The 19,759-nt window shown below is 37.3% G+C and overlaps 1 protein-coding gene, 1 long non-coding RNA gene and 1 pseudogene across 2 annotated transcripts; 2 read left to right on the top strand and 1 right to left on the bottom strand.

Moving 5' to 3' along the window:
- The first annotated feature begins 88 nt into the window (after nt 1–88).
- On the top strand, nt 89–16,744 carry LOC113347709 (annotated as a pseudogene).
- On the top strand, nt 6,440–8,913 carry LOC113347710. The gene is made up of 3 exons (XR_003359193.1): nt 6,440–6,541; nt 7,109–7,154; nt 7,260–8,913. It is a non-coding gene; the product is annotated as an uncharacterized LOC113347710 (long non-coding RNA).
- Nucleotides 16,745–18,919: 2,175 nt separating the features above from the next.
- LOC113351083 (RNA-binding protein 12-like) lies at nt 18,920–19,285 on the bottom strand. Its single transcript, XM_026595143.1, has one exon. The coding sequence runs from the start codon at nt 19,283–19,285 to the stop codon at nt 18,920–18,922; it is 366 nt and encodes a 121-aa protein (XP_026450928.1).
- Nucleotides 19,286–19,759: the final 474 nt, after the last annotated feature.

The raw sequence follows: 19,759 nt of genomic DNA, 5'->3' as shown, positions 1-19,759 counted from the left end.
GGCAAGTGGTGTTTTCATCAAACTTTCCTCAACATTTCTTCTCATTCATCAGTTGAGAGATTTTGGTTTGATACTACTGAGGCTCAAGATGTATGGAGTTGAGAGTAAATGGGGGGCCATAGGATCTATGTTGCTTGCTCTATCCTTCTTAGGTACATGGCCTGCTATTATTGCTCTTTCAGAGAGAAAGGGTAGGCTTCCACAGCATACTTACCTTGATTACTCCATTACAAATCTCTTAGCTGCTGTATTAATTGCACTAACATTTGGTCAAATCGGTGATAGCCAGCTGAATATGCCAAATTTCATCACTCAGCTTTATCAAGTAAGTACTAAGCTGTGTATGTGGTTCAATTTATCAAAGTCTTTCATCTAATTCCTATTGTAGCATAGAATAGTCATGCCAGAGAGCGAGTTTCAGATTATATGTAATTGTTATGCGATACTACTTTCATTCCATTTTATAATCTAATTAATCTGATGCACAATCATCTCCATTTGATTCTTAAATAACGTTTAATCGTAGTTTACTTAAACCAGTTTTCCTTAATCACGGATTTTTAACTCGTGCAGGACAATTGGCCGTGCATGTAGTCCCACGAAATCCTACAACTACACCCTGTTAAGATCTAGTGAAACAATCTAAGAAATCATAAGGAAAAAGCTTAAGATCATTTATTAAAACTTTGAGCAAATGCAAAGATAGGATGAAGAAACCCTAACTTGGAAAACAAATAACTCTCTCTCTCTTAAAATCTTATCTCAGCTCACAGAAAAGTCTCCCTCTATACAATGGTGGTTGGCTCCTTATATGAGGGTTTACATAGTGGAGCACAGCTAATAAAACCCCTATTTTCGGATCTGACGTGCGTTGACGCACGCTCGCATTGGTATTTTTCGCACGTGCTCTTCACTAGCGCACGACTCGTCATTCTTTTAGTGTGGATTTGCGACGTCATCTTTGATATGCATTATGCGTTCGTCTTCGCTTGACGGTAAAACGACTATTTCGCCTGATAACAAGGTGTGCGATATTTTCCACCTACATTTTGCCTCTTTTCGCATCGCTCTTTGTGGAATAAGGAGCGGTAAGAGAAATCTCTTTGAAATTTTTTTACCGCACCCCTGCATCTTTTCGTGTTCCTTTTAGTTGTAACTTTTTCCGGAATCTCGTCATGGCAGCCTACACGTGTTATCTCCTCCACTTACAATTTGACACGCCTCTGTTAACCACCTATTCATAGCAGTCCGTTTCTAATCAATGTACTGATTTGAGAGAAATATCTTGGGAACCGTGATAAAATCCTTTATTTACTGCCATACGCTTTCCTTTTCTTCTTTTTACTTCTCTTCTTCAAGTTCTTCTTTCCTATGCAATTTTTGCTTTCTGCTGCTGCCATTCATTTCTTTCAATCCATTCTTTTGATTCTTCCTCTTTACTACTATCTATTTCGCATTCTTTCAGTTATATCATCCATCTCTTTCTCACCCCTTTTAGCTTTTATTCTTCATCATCTTCCTGATCATTCTGATTATCTCGATTAAATTGTTTGGATTTTTTCCGTAGATTATCCCCATTATAAATATGCCACTCAAGCCCGGCTGGAAGAATGTTAAGGAATTTGAGAAAATAAAAAAAGATTTCGAATGTAGGGGTTTTACATTATCAATTCCCCCTGATCATAGCCTGTTACTTCGCTCGGACCTAAAGTGGTTTTCACTCGAGTATTAGAATGATCATAAAATCATTTTTTCGCTCGGTCATCTCTCAGCTGGCCTTCCCATTCCTCTTTATAACCCTCAAACCCCTCTTTTTTATGAGCTTCTTTCTGACGCGAGGTTTTCGTGTGGGGTGTTCCAACTGAGTGGTGACTGTATCTAGATAATGATGGAGTACGCTCTTCGTGCGGCAGGGTTAGAATCTTCTTACCCAGAGGAAGTAAGGAATACGAAACATGCACATAAAGAAATTGTCCCTGCAGAATATACAGTTGAGAACTTCTTTCTCCAATATGAGGTGGTCATCGTGAAGAATGAATCACACCGCTGGGGCATTCGTTTGATGATAAAGGATGGTCTCGCAGAAAAAGAGAGGATCATGCGGGATGTTGATTTTCATGACTCCTCCAATAGTCCCCTAGTAAATCAAATGATGATCGTTGGGTGGAGTACCCTTTTATTCTTGAGGGTCCCTACATTACTGGTAAGGGTGTTGATGGTTCGATCAATCCGCTTCCTGAGGGGTTTTCCCTTTACAACCCCTGGAAGTACAGGTGGCCTGAAAGGGATGATGTGGTATGTTTCTCTTGACTTCGCTCGTTCATCTTATTCCCTATTCCTTCCTCACTACCTTCCTTGATTTCAGATTTCCAAGCTGAGGAATAATTTTAAGTTGACTGGGAAGCAGACTACATTGTAAGCGTAACATTCGCTCACTGATGGAGTAAGAAATACCTTCCTTTAAATTTTAACAATATTGTTGCCTTAATTTCTTATCTCTTTCTTTGTGCGAAGGTTGAAGCTGGAGATGCTAGTGGTTCTGATAATGGAGATCCTTCTTTGATGAATGAGAATGCTTCTTTAAAAGTAAAAGCTACGTGTAAGATAGTCGTCTCCAAGTCTTCTGCGAATAGAACCTCTAAGAAAAGAAAAGCATCTTCTTCAACTCTTTTAGAATCGCCTGTTCATGTCGACACTTCTCTTCCTATTAATGACTCTGCATCTACATCTGCTATGGAGGATTTTTCGAGTATCTTTTCGAACTCATTAGCTTCTGTTAATGATGAAGGACTAACTCGCACATGTGATGCGGTTGCTAGAATTTGGGATGCTCTCTCTTTGAGTCATGAGTCATTGCAAGGAGCCTCTGCTTTGACTCCAAATTTTTAATTTGCGCTTGGGTCTTTGGTGAGTTTTCTTCTTGTGCGTTTGGTTTCAATAAAGTTTCATATCTCACTCATTTTTTCTCATTCTCTTCGTTTATATAGAACGCTCGCGTTTCCTATGCAGTCACCAATGATTTGCATAGGAAAGTTCGCAATCTCGAGACTGAGATTCAAAAATTCAGCGATGAACTTTCCACTTATAAAAATAGAGTGGTTGAACTTCGTGATAGAAACAATCAGCTAATAGGTACGTATTTTTCGCTCCTTCTTGTTTAAATTTCTTCGCATTATGTTTTTCTTCCCTTAATTGCTTGTGTTCGAAGAAATTTACAATTTGACTGATGAAGCGTCTAATCACCCTGATGACGAGGAGGTTCTCCTAGAGATCCTTAACTCTTCATTCAATAATTTTTCCAATGATGGTTAGAGAATCTTGGTTTGGAGGAACTAAGGTCGAAATATGAGATACTTAAGCACGAAAATAGGTCCATGTTATCTGTAAATAACGGTTTTCAACGCCGCCTCCATAATGATAAGGAGACAATTAAAAATTTGGAAGCGAAAAAGAACGCTTTTATTATTGAGAAGGATAACGCAGTCCTTAAGGGTGCTGAAACTTTAAAGATCAAGATATAAGCGAAAGGGATGCTTTAATTGATCGAGAGAATATAATTCGTTCTCGAATGCTTATAGAGAGTAACGCTGAGTTTGGTTGGGCTGCTAGGGTGATTGACAATGCTAGAACTGGCTTAGACACAAATTTTAGTGTAGAATCTGACCAAGCGTCATTGGTTAAGACTATCCTCTCAGGGAATAATGTTGTTTATAATTCTTATTCCTTTGTAATTCCCTAATAATAATTCTTATGCGACTTTGACCTTTTCATTTTCCTTCGCAGATGCTGAGAAGAAGTATCTTGAGGAGATTGAAAGTCTGAAAGCGAAATCTTCCGCTCGTGATTCTAAGTACCGCAGGCTCAAGAAAAAGATGACTGTCACTGTTTCTAAGTTGAGTACGGATGCGCTTCGCGTTCGTGATGCGCCTATCAAGAAAGTCTGCACTGATAACAACATTCCTTTGTCAAACTATAATTTCTTTGAAGTTCCTCCTAATGAAGAAGGCTCTGACATCTCTGATAGTGAAGCAGAGTTTGATGAATATGAAGAAATTAATGAGGAGGACAGTGGTTCTGAGGCTGGGGGAGATGACTTGGGTGGGAAATAACTGCTTTATCTGAAGAATTTTCTTCATTCTTACTTGTAAAAACCTTATCTGCCTCTTGTACTATACTTTTCACCTTTTTGTATGTTTGATGTTCCCTAAATTTTAGAAGTTGTTTTTTAATGTATATTCCGTTTCTTCCTTTTCCTGTGTGTCTCTACTCTGCATATAATCATTAGTCGAAAGAAAAAAACTATCTCTTCTAGTAATTAGTATTAATCCAATGATAACATATTGCATAAGCTTATCATATTAAGGCTTAAGTCTATCATGTTAAGGCGAATAACATTTCATTTTGATATTTTTATTCCCATTCTTACGTCTGTTATTCGCCTTAAATGATTAATATTGATAAACTTATCAAGATTTAAAATCATATCTATAAGTGCGATCTTTATAATGCAGACAGTTATTCATGTTGTTTGTGCGTTGATATTCGCGCCATTGAAGTTATATTTTACATTTGTCATACCTGAATTGTTCTTCTTTTTATGTTATTCCTTCTTTCTTCTTTTGCCTCAGCTATCTCCTTCGCGCTGCTGTTGTTTATTTTTGTGAGGTTTTGTTTTTCTGCAAAATAATATTAGTAATGTTTCTATTCTATCACCGCATGATTGGTCTTTTATGTTTCATCTGAGGTCTTATTGATCCTCTTTAAGTAGAGGTCTTAATCAGCCTCCCTTGTTGATAGGTCTTATTCTTTCCCCAGGTATTCTTTTTGGTCGGGCGGTAAAATCGCAGGCGGTCTTTACACTTTCATGTAACGATCTATTGATCTTGTCTTATCATCTTTCGTATTATTGCTTCTGCGGGATATATTGACGCGCTAATATGACAGATCTACACTCTCTTTTGAGTCATAATCCCATGATACTGATGTCTTTTGACACAATTCAGCTCCCTAATGGAGAGTGTCGTCCTTATATTCCCCCTGACTGCCCCTTCAAGGAAGCTTACCCCTACCGGGTTAGGGTGGGCTCCTCCCATCCGGTGATGCAACAATCAGTTGTTTTCGCAACCTCTTGTCCCTCTGCCGATATGGCTTATGGTTGCGAGACCGCACCGTAAGTAGGGTTTCTTGAGGACCGAGTGTATCATAGTCAGGACTTTCCAAGAATGGCGAGGTACGCTCCAGACGCCCCCGGAACTCTTGGCTCAACCGTGTACCCCGGCGCCCTGATCGAGTTTCCATACTCCGCGGCCCCCGACACTCACACACTACATTTACACACTCTTGTCTTTCGAATAAGGAGTCTCTGCCGGATAGGCTTTTTTTTCGCCCCAAATATCCATGACTCAGGTTTCAGACTTGGTGTAGCTCTCGCCCGAGCCATGCTGTCTAGGTTTTCCCCAATTATGACGCACGTTAGGTTTTATTATTGCCTCTTACGATTACGCGAACTAGGGTGCACACCGCAACTGGATGCCTAGCCTCCCTAATTACAGGTTTTAATTTTTGTTGCCTCCTATTAAGGTCTTATTATGAGGTCTTAATATTGCATCGTTCTTCTACCTGTATCCTTTTATGGAGTATTCAATTATTGAAGAAATAAAAAAAATTCATTTTCATTCATAGCTCGAATTCGTACATCGTAGATTTCTTGTTTCTTCATTTATTCGCGTACATAATAATTATTTTAAAGATTGTTCATCTTAAAATAAGCTGTCTGCTACTTGTATTCTGTATCTCTTTATTAGATTCGCGTAATGATAATCTTCATTGTATGCGATTGTCTTTGCATGACTTAATTGTGGTATTTCTTCTTGTACCGCTCCCATTGTTGATCAAGCACGTCATTTATGTCTTTTCCCTCTTCATTCATTAACTCACACACTACATTTCCAGTAGTTCTCTGTTTAATATGTTGTCCATCGCAGGTCTGATTGTGAATTCGATTTGTACCAACTGCCTCTCCCCTTTTCTCTGCGAATTTGATCCTTTTGCCTTTTGATAAGGCCGCTTCAGCACTGTCATGATCCATTATTCCTTTATCCTTTCCCTTTGTTACTAGCACTACACCAAATTCAAGGATTAGTTACTAGATTTTGCAACAGCTTAGCCCAAGTTGCGAAATTTCTGTTGCGAATTGCGGTTGCAAACATTTAGCAACAGTTTTCCTCAGTTATAAAACTCGCAACTGTTTTGCTTTGTTGCCATTAGTAACAGATTAGATTTCCACATGTGCCACTCGTTAGTTTTGCTGCCCACACTTCTAAACTGACTCACTAGTCAGCCTATTCAGATACTCGGGAGTCTGCTTCAAAACTGACTCGGTTCTCTATCGCTTTTATTATCGATTATTATCGAAGAAGATTAGACCTTCTCATGCTCTATCTCATCCTCTTCTCTCATGGTTGAAAAATATTCTTAAGTTCAATACAGAGTTTAGTATATCACCGGAGCAAATGATAGATGAATCTTTCATTTAAAATCGGTATCAGAAAAATTCCTTTCTAGTTCGAAAACCTAATTTCTTTGCTTTCATATCTATTTTCGTGTCTGATTTATGATTAGAGCACAGATCTTTAGATATCCCATCTTAGCTATCTTTTGAGATTAAAATCCTAGTCTATATTTTGAGAGTTAAAATTTTTGAAATTTTTTGTCACAATTTTTCTAGGGTTTCGGACAGAAATTTGATCCATCTTTTAATCTATAACTATGACCGAAAATCTAGGTTCATATATGAATTCAGTCCATCTTAAAATCTACTACCCGTTGAATCAATTCTGGTTAGGTAAATTTTTATAATTTTCAATCTTGCCGATCTAATTTTTTGTTCAGCTGAAAATTGTTTCAGGTGTTTAATCTTTGTCATCCTGACCACCACTTTGTCTTGAATCCACCATTTTTTCTCTATCTAGTGCTTTTTTATTTTAGATGAGTCGACCCTAATGTTCCATTCACTGTAATTTATTTATATTTGATTGGTTAAGTATGTGTAATTTATTTATATTCGATCTCTGAAATATTTTTTCTGTTTATGTTTTGGGAGATTCAGGTCTTGGAATCGACTGTGAATGCAGCTAATGAGTCAAAGGTTTGAGGTGATAAGACTCATTTAATTAGCGCTTTACTTCTTCTCAAAATCTATGCTACTAGATCTTGTTCAGGTAACTATGATTGATGGTGTTGTGGTGGTGATGAAACAGTGCATCGAGGTCCAAGGATGAACAAGGAAGAAAATCACTGCTCACTGGTATGTCTTATGAATTCTTGTGATGGGGAGTTAGCTTTGACAGGATGGGGTACCTTGGACTGTGATGTTGTAGTAATCTTTCCTACACTGAAGCATGTTTTTTCTCTTTGCATATAGGTAAGCATACTAGTTGATATTTTCTTTTAATTAGTGTTCATTATCTGAATGTCAGCTGCCATTACAGGACGTTAATTTTCTTCTTAGTGATTTTGCTTGAACTTTGTTGTTCCTATATTCACTGTTGAGATACAAGTCCTGTTGTCTACTATGCTCTACAACAGTACATTTCAAAATCATTTTCAACTCTAAGCTGGTTTCTCATAGCATAACAAGAACATGCAGCTATGAAACATCTGTTGATCGACAAACTGCACAAGGAGATAAGTGTACATCAATCCTTACCTTTGTTTAGCTTATAATGCTTGTTTTTGAATGAAAATTGTACTCAATTGCAATGACATGATGTAGATTATCTTTTAAACTTGAGCTTGATTTCTATGAACTATTAAGTGTCATTTGATCTCTTCTTTACGGTTGCAGTACTTCTGAAATTAGGACTTGCATTTTAAGAGCATAAATATTTATCAATTCCCCAAACTTATTCATGTAGTTCATTGCAGGTACTGCTTTGCTTAAAGTGGGTAGAAGAATGGTATACTCAACCTTTGATATTCTGATATCTATGGTTGTTATTCATGTACACTTCTAGATAGAGATTCCTGGATGATTAATGTAGCGATATAACTGATACTATTGTGTATGAGGTATATAACGTCATTTAATTGACATTTGTATAGCAGGTCCGTGATAAGGGTGTAGGGTTATCTTTTTACAAAGATGTGTCTACGTACCGTAGAACTGCCACTGCGACTAAGCATCTTCTGGTTAAATCTCTGGTGCCGAGACAATGGTTCCTTCAGGTTTAGATGAAAATGTAGTTCCTCCTGTAAATGACAATCAGATGGAGAATGTGGAGGAGAAACGTCAAAATGTCTGTAATGCAGTTTCTAATCATGTCACCGAGAAGTGTAAGATCACTGCGAGTCCAACTGGTACTTCGGAAATGGAAGTTTCAGATCTTCGTCTAGAACGTTGGATGAGGATAGTGCCTTATTATCAGAACACTGACGCTTTTTTCATTAGTGTTCTTCAGAAAGTATCCCATGTTTCAGGTAAGCTCTTCATTTTAAACCCCAAGGTCAAGACATGACTACAATGTGTCGTGTTGATCTCACCTGGTCGCACGGCTTTCGCTTTTTTCAACATCTATTCCACTGCAGATCTTTGCCTATGCAGTATCCCCCCTAATTACACCGACACCCCCTGGTAGTGGAAACTTGATGCATTGATGATAAGTAGATGCTACTCCCACAATGTTATGTAACCAAGGTATGCCTATCAAAGCATTATAAGGAGACTCCACATCAACAACGCAAAATGTGATTTCGGTGGTTATGGTTTTGAGGGGGATCCGCATGGTGACTTCCCCTTTTGGTTTGTTAGCTGACCCACTAAACCCATAAATTTTATATGTTGATGGGATGAGATCTTCATCTTTACCGCCCATGGTCTTGTACGCATGATAAAACAGAATATCTACTGACCTGCCAGAGTCAATTAAATAAGTATTTATTGCCCATGTGTCGGTATCATTGTCTTCTTCTTCTTTTTCTCTTCTCAATTTTGGTATTATTTCCAGCTTGACAACCAATGGACTTTCGTGCAATTCGCCTCTTCCTGGCACTTCCTCAGCACTGAATGTGATTGGTTGCTTTTGCCAATCTTTAAGTTTTGACAATTTTTCTAAGTTGAATATCTCTTTGCCTTCATTATCCCTTGCATATCACTAGTGGAAAATGGAAGTTAAACCACTGCCAAGACAAAATGTAATATCTTTAAAAACGACTATGTTCATCAGTTGGAATCTGGAAGTGGTTTTTTCCAAAACGACCGTGTCTGGGAAAGGTTGAATTCTTTAAAAAAACTACTTCTTTCATCAGTATATTCATTGTATTGACAAGACTCTGATAGACACAGTGGTTTATATTCATAATTTTACAAAAAAAATTGATTTGATTCAGCTGAATCATTAGGCTGATTCAGCTCAATTTTAAACTAACATTGGAACTGAGATCAAAATTAAAACTAAAATTAATATATGAAAACAAAGTTAACATTTATATTAAAAGGTGGATTCAGTTTGCAACCTCAACATCTAAATACTACCCCAGTTATATGTATTAAAACATTGAAAATACGCTCGCTAATTTCAATTGTACAAGAGCACTTCCAGCGACACTAGTATAGATTGGTTTCTCTGAATATCATGTCTGCAAGAGCACTTCCAGCAACAACTTCATCCTCCTTAGTGAAGAAGTAATCTTCCACTTGAAATCTGACAAAAGGTCTTCAATACAAAATTAAAGATACTTCAAGCGAAGCATATCTTCACATATATGGCCACAATATCACTAGTCAACAACAATGGAAAAATAAAGGATACATCATGGTATGCTGCATGCTCAATTGTTCCCTGCAACAACAATAAAAACAACAATGAGCATTAAGGATGACCATATCTCTCCTAGCAAGGTTAAGGTTTATGCTAGTCGAACAAATTATGTAATAGGTGTAACGATTTTATGGGAACTGTCCAGCATTATAAATGGTGCAGAACTCTACATCTAATCAAGTCTGAAAAACTTCTAACAATATGTTAGAAAAACTTAACCTATGTATTACAAGATTTATAACCATAAAGTTTCAACACATGAAGATTTCACCATCTATTCCTTCATCTTCTGAAAAACTAGCTCAAATAAAGTCCATTAAGCCATCCCTAAGCTGCAAACAAAACCAAGACTATAACAATTAAGAACGGTAAAAAAATAGGAAAAGAGACAAGGAATCTACTCGAGCACCACCTACAACTACACATAAAATATGAACTGCAACTACTTTGCGTATGTAAAATATCCAGTCCATAACTCATCAAGAAATTGAGACCTGACCCAAAACATACACAGTGAATTGATACAAGTCTTAGCAGAAAATCCGCAAACTTCACAAATTGAGATCCTTACTCAGTAGACTTTCCAGTTGACACTCGTACGGAGATCCATAGCTGCATCTGTTACCATTGATAAATAATGTATGCTTGGGCACTTGGGTAAAAAACTAAGTTTCTGTGGACTGGCAGCACACCAGGCAACTAATAATCCAAATAAACCAGCAACCATTAAGGATGAGTACCATTTGCAAAATATCAGAAGCATGAATAAGATCATTTATACTATTCGTCAGAATCATCACCCGAGATGCAAAAAGTGGGGGTGAGTTCCCAAGAATCTATTTGAGTAACAACTATTAGTCGATTTGTTAGGCCAATATAACAGTCTTGCTATGTTTTGAAGTGTAAATCATTCTAGAACCTGTTTAGAAATATTGCAACAAACTTATCTTGCTAAAAGTATGAACTTAAAGAACCACATCCACTCACCTTCTTGTAGTGAATGTCCAAATCAATGGCTTCCCTTCATTCAGGAGGCTTTTCTTAGTGTGCAACAGTAACATTTGGCTACCAATCTGCAGAAGAAAAACAATTTCAATATTCTGAACTTGTGTTGAGAAAATAACTTAGAAAAGATTAACTCAGGGTGAAATTACCCATTAACCAAACTAAACTAGATGGCTTTGCCACTTTGCATCATATCAGTACATCTCTTGGCAGAATATAATTTTTTTACAAGCTAAAGGACTAGCTGCGAACATTACAAGCTTATTTTGATTAAGTTACTAACCTTTCAGGTAGTACCATCACAGCGAATTTGTACGCTCTCATGGATCCTCATGAAAATGTACAACACGAAACAAGTTTAAGAAGAATCTCCAATACTAGACGCCCAAAAATCAAGCTAGCAAACTGAAATAGGATGGAAAAGGCTTTGCTTACCCATGGAATGATCAAAAGCATGACCCATTAATGCCAATGCATACTTTGCCATATTTATGCGCTGTATCAACAATCCAACTACACAAATTTTCAAACTATAACAAAAAATACATCAAAATCACACTTTATTTCTGTTTAGATTTGTGTGGAGACTGGCAGATGTCAGCTATCTACATCAGAAGATTTTTCTCTTCAACTTTCTACAAATCTCAAAAAAAAATGGTGAATCTGTCAACCAAAAAACAACTGAAAAGCAGTGAACTAAAGATTGTTATAATTGCGCAACATTGAAAGAAACCAATGCAACAAAAAAAAAAACATTTAATCAAAACCATAACAACGCACAGTTCCAACACAAGAACCATAATCTAGTAACAGAACAAAACCCATATTTATCAAACAGAAAACGCATAATATTTACAAAACCAGCTGAAGTAATGATCTTACAAAGAAAATCACATATTAAACCCTAGCTCAATCAAACAAGAGCATGTTGTTAACCTTCTCCTTTTTCTCTAATTCTGCACAAATCACAAAAACAAACAACTCATTATCGAATAAATAACTTAAATTCAACATAAAACAAGAACCCAATATAGATTTAAGTTCGAGGATCATGAATTGATCTCCTTTTGTTTACGACCACCATATTTAGCTAGATTTGAAGATGTGGCGGAGCTTTCTATTTCTTTGGTGCCTAAATAAAAAGAGAATACACACAAGCAGTAAACAAGAACAAGAAAATTAAAGAATAAACTTAAAAAATGAACAAATGCACAAACTGATAATGAATCAAAAAAGAGAAAATTGAGTTTAAATCGAAGATTTTAGGTTTACTAGCATCGATTTTTTTTCTTCTGAAATTTCAATTTGAGATAGATGAGTTAATCGATTGAGCATACAGTGATATGATATTTATCTTTCGATTCAGTTTTGGTAGATGAATCTTCGTTTTCAGTTGTCATTCAAGATCTTCATCGCCTTATTTTCACCCATTCAGAAAAAAACTTCAAGATCTGATGTTGTTGTGATAGACAAGAAGAGGACGCAAAACCTAATACTAAAATTTTGATCCACAAGCAACTAATTGTTATGATAGAGGAAAAATTTAAGAGAATGAGTTGAGAGAGAGAGAGAGAGACAGAAAAGTTAAGAAGAGATAAAGAGATAAGGTTTGGTTTTCTTTTTCCTTCAATCTGAAATGTACTTTTTCCTTTTTCCGATCCTTGCATCTGTCCTTCTAGTGGTGGTGGTGGTGGAAGATTCTGCTGTCGTGCGGCTAGAAAGTGATTCCATTTTCATTTATCGATCATTCTTTGTATAATTATTTTTACATTTCTACATTCATTGATGTTTTGGCCATGGAAGCGATGATAGATGCAGAACTCTTGGCTCTTCCATCCCGACGGTGGTTCTTGTCCAAGATTTGGTGGTGTTGATATCTATTTCTAGTAGTATTATTGCCTCCCAGATCTTCTCGTTTTGTGTTAAGGGGCGGCATTCTGATTTCTTAGTTAACTCTGTTGCTTCCACCTGATCCCTGATTGTAATACCTTTTCTATCCACTATAACCTTCTCCCTGATTATCGAACCTTGCTATCTTGTTGTTTCCTCCAGTATTGTCTTTCTTTGTACTCTTTTTCATATATTTCTTGGTCTCTGCTACTCATCGCTACTTATTTTTGTTGTTCATCTGCTACTGTCTTTTATTGACTTCCATGCGAAGTACTTGCGATTGCGTTTGTAGTCCTTGGTAGTAAGCTTGCGATCCCTTTGCTATTCCTCAAGAGCTATATATTCTTCTTGACACTCGCGCAGTTCCGCCCGTATCGGCGTATATAACAAATATGTTGGAAAAAGTGCGTTAATGAAGGCCAATATGAAATTTCTTTCATATACTCTCCCTGCCATTTAGCTGGACATGGTTCTCCACCACGTTGTTAGTGTGCGTAAGCTTTCGTTGATCCTCCTCTTTAAGCTGAATACCTTCTCTATCCCTGGTCGTAGCATGTTATTGTTGATATATTGTCCCAGGAAGATGCTTTGTAGTTGATGGAATGATCTGATGGTTCCTATGGGTAATCCTTCAAACCATTGCAAGCCCTCTCCTGTTAAGCTCGCAGGAAAATACTTACATAGTACCGCATCATTTTACTCCCACTGTAATAGAGATTTGATGTATGCTCTTATATGCTGCACTGCACATGTACTTCCATCAAAGATGTTAGTGAATACTGGTAAAGTGCATTAGCTGGTACTACGGCTAGTTGTATTTGTCTTGTAAACGGCGTTTTTCCCGCTTCTTCAATTGCCTCATCTAGTTGTCTCCTTCCTGCGTCTCTTCTCGCCGTCATCATTGATCTTACTTTTGCTAGCTCTCCTGGAATTGTTTCATTCATCACTTGATCCAGCTACATGGGTCTTTTCAACTTTGCTTATCTCAATCTGTTTTCATGCCTATTTTGTTGTATTGCTTCTTGAACTTCTCGCTCTTCTACGTCTTCTCTTCTTCTTCTGCGTCTTTCTCGCTCATTCCTGGTGTGTACCTGTGCGGAGTTATTCCTTTCTTCCTCTTCAGCGCGGTCTCGTTCGCGGTTGTTCCTCAACATTTCTCTTCCTTGTAGTATTATCCTTCCATGTTCTTCATCAGTCTCCTCCTCTTGTTCATAGTCCATGCGATCATTTTCGCCCTGCTGACCATGTTGATTATTCCTACGTGGATATCCCCTTTTTGTTGGTACCTATAATCCACTGGTGGTTGCTCCATGCGATGGTGACCGCGTTCTTCCTTCATGTTATCACCTACATGAAAATGCTCAACATAGTTGTTATTCAAAAGTTGCTCTTGTGCGTCATTTCTGCGATCAGATCGACTTTTCTTGGAAGTACTCCTACTTTTTCTTGATCTTGAGCTCGCACGCGTTGTCCTTGATGTGGTCCATGACCTCTGCTCTTGTAATCTTTGATTTTCTTCTCTTAGCTCATCATTCTGACGCGTCAAGTTCGCACGCGCTTCTTCTTCTCTCCTTCCTTCTTCATCTAATCTTTGCTTGAGTTGCTCTATATATGTGGTCCTTCTTCCACAGTTCTTTGTGTGGAGACTGGTCCTTCTTCCACAGTTCTTTGCTCGTCCTCTTCCGTTGTATCTGTATATGTGGTATGAACGCTTACCTCATCGTAGTTCCTGCGGTTGTTTTCCTCTTGCACCTGCTGGATCTGGGATCTAACTTGTCGATGTTGGTTGTTTCTTTCGCCCATCCTTGATGATTCAGCGATTTCTCTTCTTCTTCGTCCTGCAATTCTCCTGCTTCTCCTAATTGGTGTCACGTTTTCTCCTGCAGATTCTTTTCTCACCATCTTTTGTTCCTGTAAGAATATATTCTCTTGATAACGGAAAAAGTACTCTTTAAAGAACCGAAAATCCTACTAAGGAAAATTATTTTTCAGAGATGAAAACTTTCGGTTACGTTTTTCAGATCTAAATTTCTAGAGCTCTCAATGATCGATGATAAAAAAATGAAAAAGTACGAATATTGTTAAGTCTTTTTTGAATGAAATTCACCAACAAGGTATATCATCCAAGCTGATTTTTAGCGCCCAAATGTACGTGCAGGAAATCCTACAACTACACCCTGTTAAGATCTAATGAAACAATCTAAGAAATCATAATGAAAAAGCTTAAGATTTTTTATTAAAACTTTGAGCAAAATACAAAGAGGGGATGAAGAAACCCTAACTTGGAAAACAAATAACTCTCTCTCTCTCTTAAAATCTTATCTCAGCTCACAGAAAAGTCTCCCTCTATACAATGGTGGTTGGCTTCTTATATAGGAGTTTACATAGTGGAGGACAGTTAATAAAGCCCCTATTTTCGGATCTGACATGCATTAATGACGCATGCTCACATTGGTATTTTTCGCACATGCTCTTCACTACCGCACGACTCTTCATGTTTTTATTGTGGCTTTGTGACGTCATCTTTGATATGCTTTATGCATTCGTCTTCGCTTGATGGTAAAACGAAAATTTCACCTGATAACAATGTGTGCGATATTTTACACCTACAGTGCGTCTTGTTCGCTACGGCAGGTGGGGTTCTTCTCACTGTTGGAAACCTCGCGAACCAATATGCTTGGGCAATGGTGGGTCTTTGGGTAACGGAGGTCGTTTGTTCCAGCATAAAAGTTGTTATAGGTATATATCTACCCAAGAAACCTAAGCATATATAATTTAAATGATGCTTTGCATAAACTGAGTCAGTTTTCACGTAATGACGAATGTAAACAGGCACCAGTTTGAATTACTTCTTAGATGATCGAATCAACAAAGCCGAGATTCTTTTCCCAGGAGTTGCATGTTTCTAGTTGCCGTTTGTCTTGGATCTGCTCTTCACTGTTCAAATTCAACTGATAATAAAGCAAAGCTCAGTAGTTACGTAAATCAGAAAAAGTCCAAGGATGCTTCCAATAGCGGAGGTGAGCCATTCTTTGAGTGTTCGCAGTATGTTATAATTTTGAAATTTCTGTTTCTAGGAACTTTGGAAAACTCAGAAAGTCAATGGTAATGATATTTGTAGATGCAAAAAAGGATATGGAGGATGGAACTATTTGTGCTGAGAAAGCTGAGGTAGGAACTGCAGGCTTCCTTATAGAGGTTGAAAATAATAGGGCAATCAAGGTTGGTTATTTCACAACACTAATAATTTCTTCTTGGGCCTCTCTCGTACACTATACTATGATTTTTTGCAAAGGCCAGAATGAAATTCTTAAGGATTTGATGTATATGGGCAGGTGTTTGGAAAGAACACTTTGATCGGCTTGGGTATGACATTTTTTGCTGGGCTTTGCTTCTCCTTTTTCTCGCTAGCATTCAATTTGGCGACGAATGATCAATGGGGGACAATGAAAGAAGGGGTTCCGCATTTAGCTGTCTACACTGCATTTTTCTACTTCTCTGTATCTTGTTTTGTGGTTGCTATCGCCTATCGTTCTAAACGTTATCTTCCTGTACTACCCTGTATTCAACCTACCACGGTCTTCAATTAAGAATTACCTCAATGATTGGAATGGTAGAAATTGGGATCTTTTGGCAGGGCTTCTTTGTGGCTTAGGAAATGGCCTCCAGTTCATGGGCGGCCAAGCTGCTGGATATGCGGCGTCAGATGCTGTTCAGGTTAATCTCTCCCTACTTGCTTTGCATCCAAAGAAACTAAAGGGAGGATAGGCGCGCCCTTTCTAGCAAGGATATTATGCGCCATTTTCTTGTTTATTGATTGATTTCTCTGAAACGATATTATCTTTATTGATTAATTGTATATATATCAAAATCAGGCATTTCCACTTGTGAGCACGTTCTGGGGAATACTTGTGTTTGGAGAGTATAGGAAGTCATCGAGAAGAACCTATGTATTGCTTGTTAGCATGTTATGGATGTTTATAGTGGCAGTTGGGATTCTTATGGCATCATCAGGGCATCGAAAGACATAATAAATATGCAGTTTAGAGAACTTCAATGTGTATAAAATCATCACAAACTAAATATGATAATAATATCAAATGATCAAATCCTTCTCATCAGAGATATCACAGTTCTGTAATAAACATATATCTCTGGTACATATATATGACTGTTGTATGCCAAGCATATAACCTTGTTGTAACAGCTCATGAATCATCTATAGAAAATAGATCTACAGCAATGTGACAATGTAGTTTAATATGATTCTCTTTATCAAGAGCCTATTCTCTCAACATGGCCCCTCACGTGTGATTATTCCTCAAGAGTACATTTTTGAGAGAAAGTTAAGAAGAGATTTCTATCTATAGCAAATGGATCAGATGAGTCGAACAATGTGACTGCTAATTTCCTGGGATTCTAGCTTATGGTTATCTTGATTTTGAAAGTCAAATTTCAACTTAAAAATCAAGGATTTCAAAGAATGGGGTTAAAGAGCAAGACTGCAAAAGAGTCCCCTCTTTGGCTCATTTGCAGGGAACTGATGTTGGTCAATAGGTCTTTGCTCAGTGGAATATAGTGAAATTAATACAAATAGGATTAACACTAGATTCAGTCACAGGAAAAAACAACTAGGAGAGATTCAAAGAATGATCACATGGCTATTGAAGATTAAAAAAGAAAAGTTAACATCACAAGGATTCCATCCGAAAGACAGACATCATCGTGTTCTAACAACTTAAGAATCGTAGGAACATGCGTCACAATTGTCTTCCATCAGCTTCTATTTCTTTCTTTGGTAATCACTTCCATCAGTTCAGCTTCAAGTTCTTTGAGCTTTTTTTCTACAGGATTTTCAATTTCTTCCATTAGGATTTCTTTTAGGTTTTTCGATTTCTTGTGTTTCCGTTTCTTGATTAACCACCTTAAATAATAAACTTAGTTCTACTAATTGAATGATAATAAACTTAGTTCTACGGCATAAGTAGGGGTGGGACTTGGGTTGGGTCAACCCACCCAACTCATGCCCAACCCGAACATTGGGCGGACATGGGCAACATATTTCAAGACTTTGGGCAAGTTTGGGCATAAAATTTATAAACCCAGTTAAATTTGTCAAGCATGGACACAAATATTTCTAACCCAATCAAGCCGCCCAACCCGAAGAACTATGATATACCTATATAAAACTATTTTTATAATTAGTATAGTTATCTACTTAGAGTAATTTTTGATAGTATCTTCAAATTTAATAATGAAAATATAAATTATATTTATCTCATTAATCATTCAACATGATAAAAGTTTATATTATTGTAAATAATTTTCAGTTATTTGGAAATTTGAGATAAATTGAGCAATTAAATCTTATTATTACTAAAAAATTGTTATTATTATATTAAAAAACTCGTATGTCCAGTGAAACTGGGCCAATCCGAGAAACCCGAGGAATATAACTTGGGCGGGCTTGGGCAGTACCTCCATGGGTTCCACGGGTATGATGGGCAATCTGGGCAAAGGATTCCTAGATCGGATCTGCCTCCGCCAAGCCTTTTAATCCGCCCAACCAACCTAAGTCCCACCCCTAGGCATAAGTTTATATAGCTCCGAGTTCTAGCAAAATATAGAAAGAAACGTAAACTTAAAAAGGAAAAAAGAAACACAAACAAAAAAGGAAATAACTAGGAGAATGCTGAATATAGAAAAACATAGTTTAGGCAATAGTCGGAAGGCATGGTCGAAATTTTACCGTCTAAATTGCGCACATGCGTATATAGTCTCCTACGTACAAAGCAGGGAAGTTCCTCTTAGGACCCCTCAAGTTCTTAGGCTTAGGGTCACCAAGGCCCTCAACACTTCCATATATGTGGAGACTAGAATCAAAACGTATATTGCTTAGACGACAGTTCTTTTCAAGGAAACACGGGCATTCGATTTATAAGATCACAATACATAAATCTCGCAATTAATTAATAGCACTAATATTAAGCCATGCACACAATACATAAATCTTGCAATTAATTAATAGCATTAATATTAAGCCATGCACACAGTATTACATAAATAAGAACAAACCCAGTAATAGAATGAAAATATCAGCTCATCCACTCTTACCTACTAGAAACGTACACCACTCTGTATTCAAACAAATTAAAACAACACACTTTAGTAGTAAGTATAAAACAACTATACTATATGAACCAAAATCAAGGGCTAGTAGTAGAGGAAGTTGTTGCAGAAGGTGAAGGGGTGAGGAAAGGGATTCCATTAGGGAATAAAGAAGAAATTGTTGATTGAATTGCGGACAAAGGAGGTAATGTGAAGTTTGGAACAGTAGGCAATACAGTTGGTAGTGGTGTAACTGTGGGAATTGTAGGAATAGTAGGCATTGCAGGAATAGTAGGCATTGTAGGAATAGTAGGATTTGCAGGAACTGTAGGAATTGTCGATATCGTAGGAATTGAAGGTAGTGCTGTTGGTGCTTGCAAAAGATGACGAGCAGCTGAGCTGAAATTGATGAAGGATACTGCAATGATCATAGACAACACGAAGAAAATCTTGTAAGAGGCCATGATTTTCCTTTGCAGAAAAGAAAAAACGTTTTTACTTAAACAACTGAAGAGAGATAAGAGATGTTGTGTAGTGAGTTTGTTGTGGATTAACATATTGATGTTTAGTGCTTATTTATAGTGAAAACATACAAGAGTAGATTATGTTGGATGAAGTTTAGTTGAGAAAGTATGTGTAGTAAAAAGAAAATAGTAGTTGTTATTAGTTGATCGGATTTTCTAGAGTTTTTGTTTGGGTGCACGCGAAGTGAAAGCTGACGCAATCAAAGTGTAGATAAAAAATCAATACAGCGGACTATGGGGTATATACCTTATACAATTATTTGGTGCCTTCGAATTTCTGAAGGTCCGCCCCTAGAAATAAAGAGGGTGTTGTAAGCTAAGTGTGATTATACAATATGGAAACGTTGATCTAGAGCCTCTCCATCCGTTGTAGTTTGATTTTTATCGCCTTTTCTCATTGTGAATACTTCTGAC

The sequence above is a fragment of the Papaver somniferum genome, chromosome 2, assembly GCF_003573695.1.
Source record: "Papaver somniferum cultivar HN1 chromosome 2, ASM357369v1, whole genome shotgun sequence".
NCBI classification, from domain to species: domain Eukaryota; kingdom Viridiplantae; phylum Streptophyta; class Magnoliopsida; order Ranunculales; family Papaveraceae; genus Papaver; species Papaver somniferum.
Note: the sequence above shows the minus strand (reverse complement) of the source record. Positions and strands in the feature narration are given on the sequence as shown.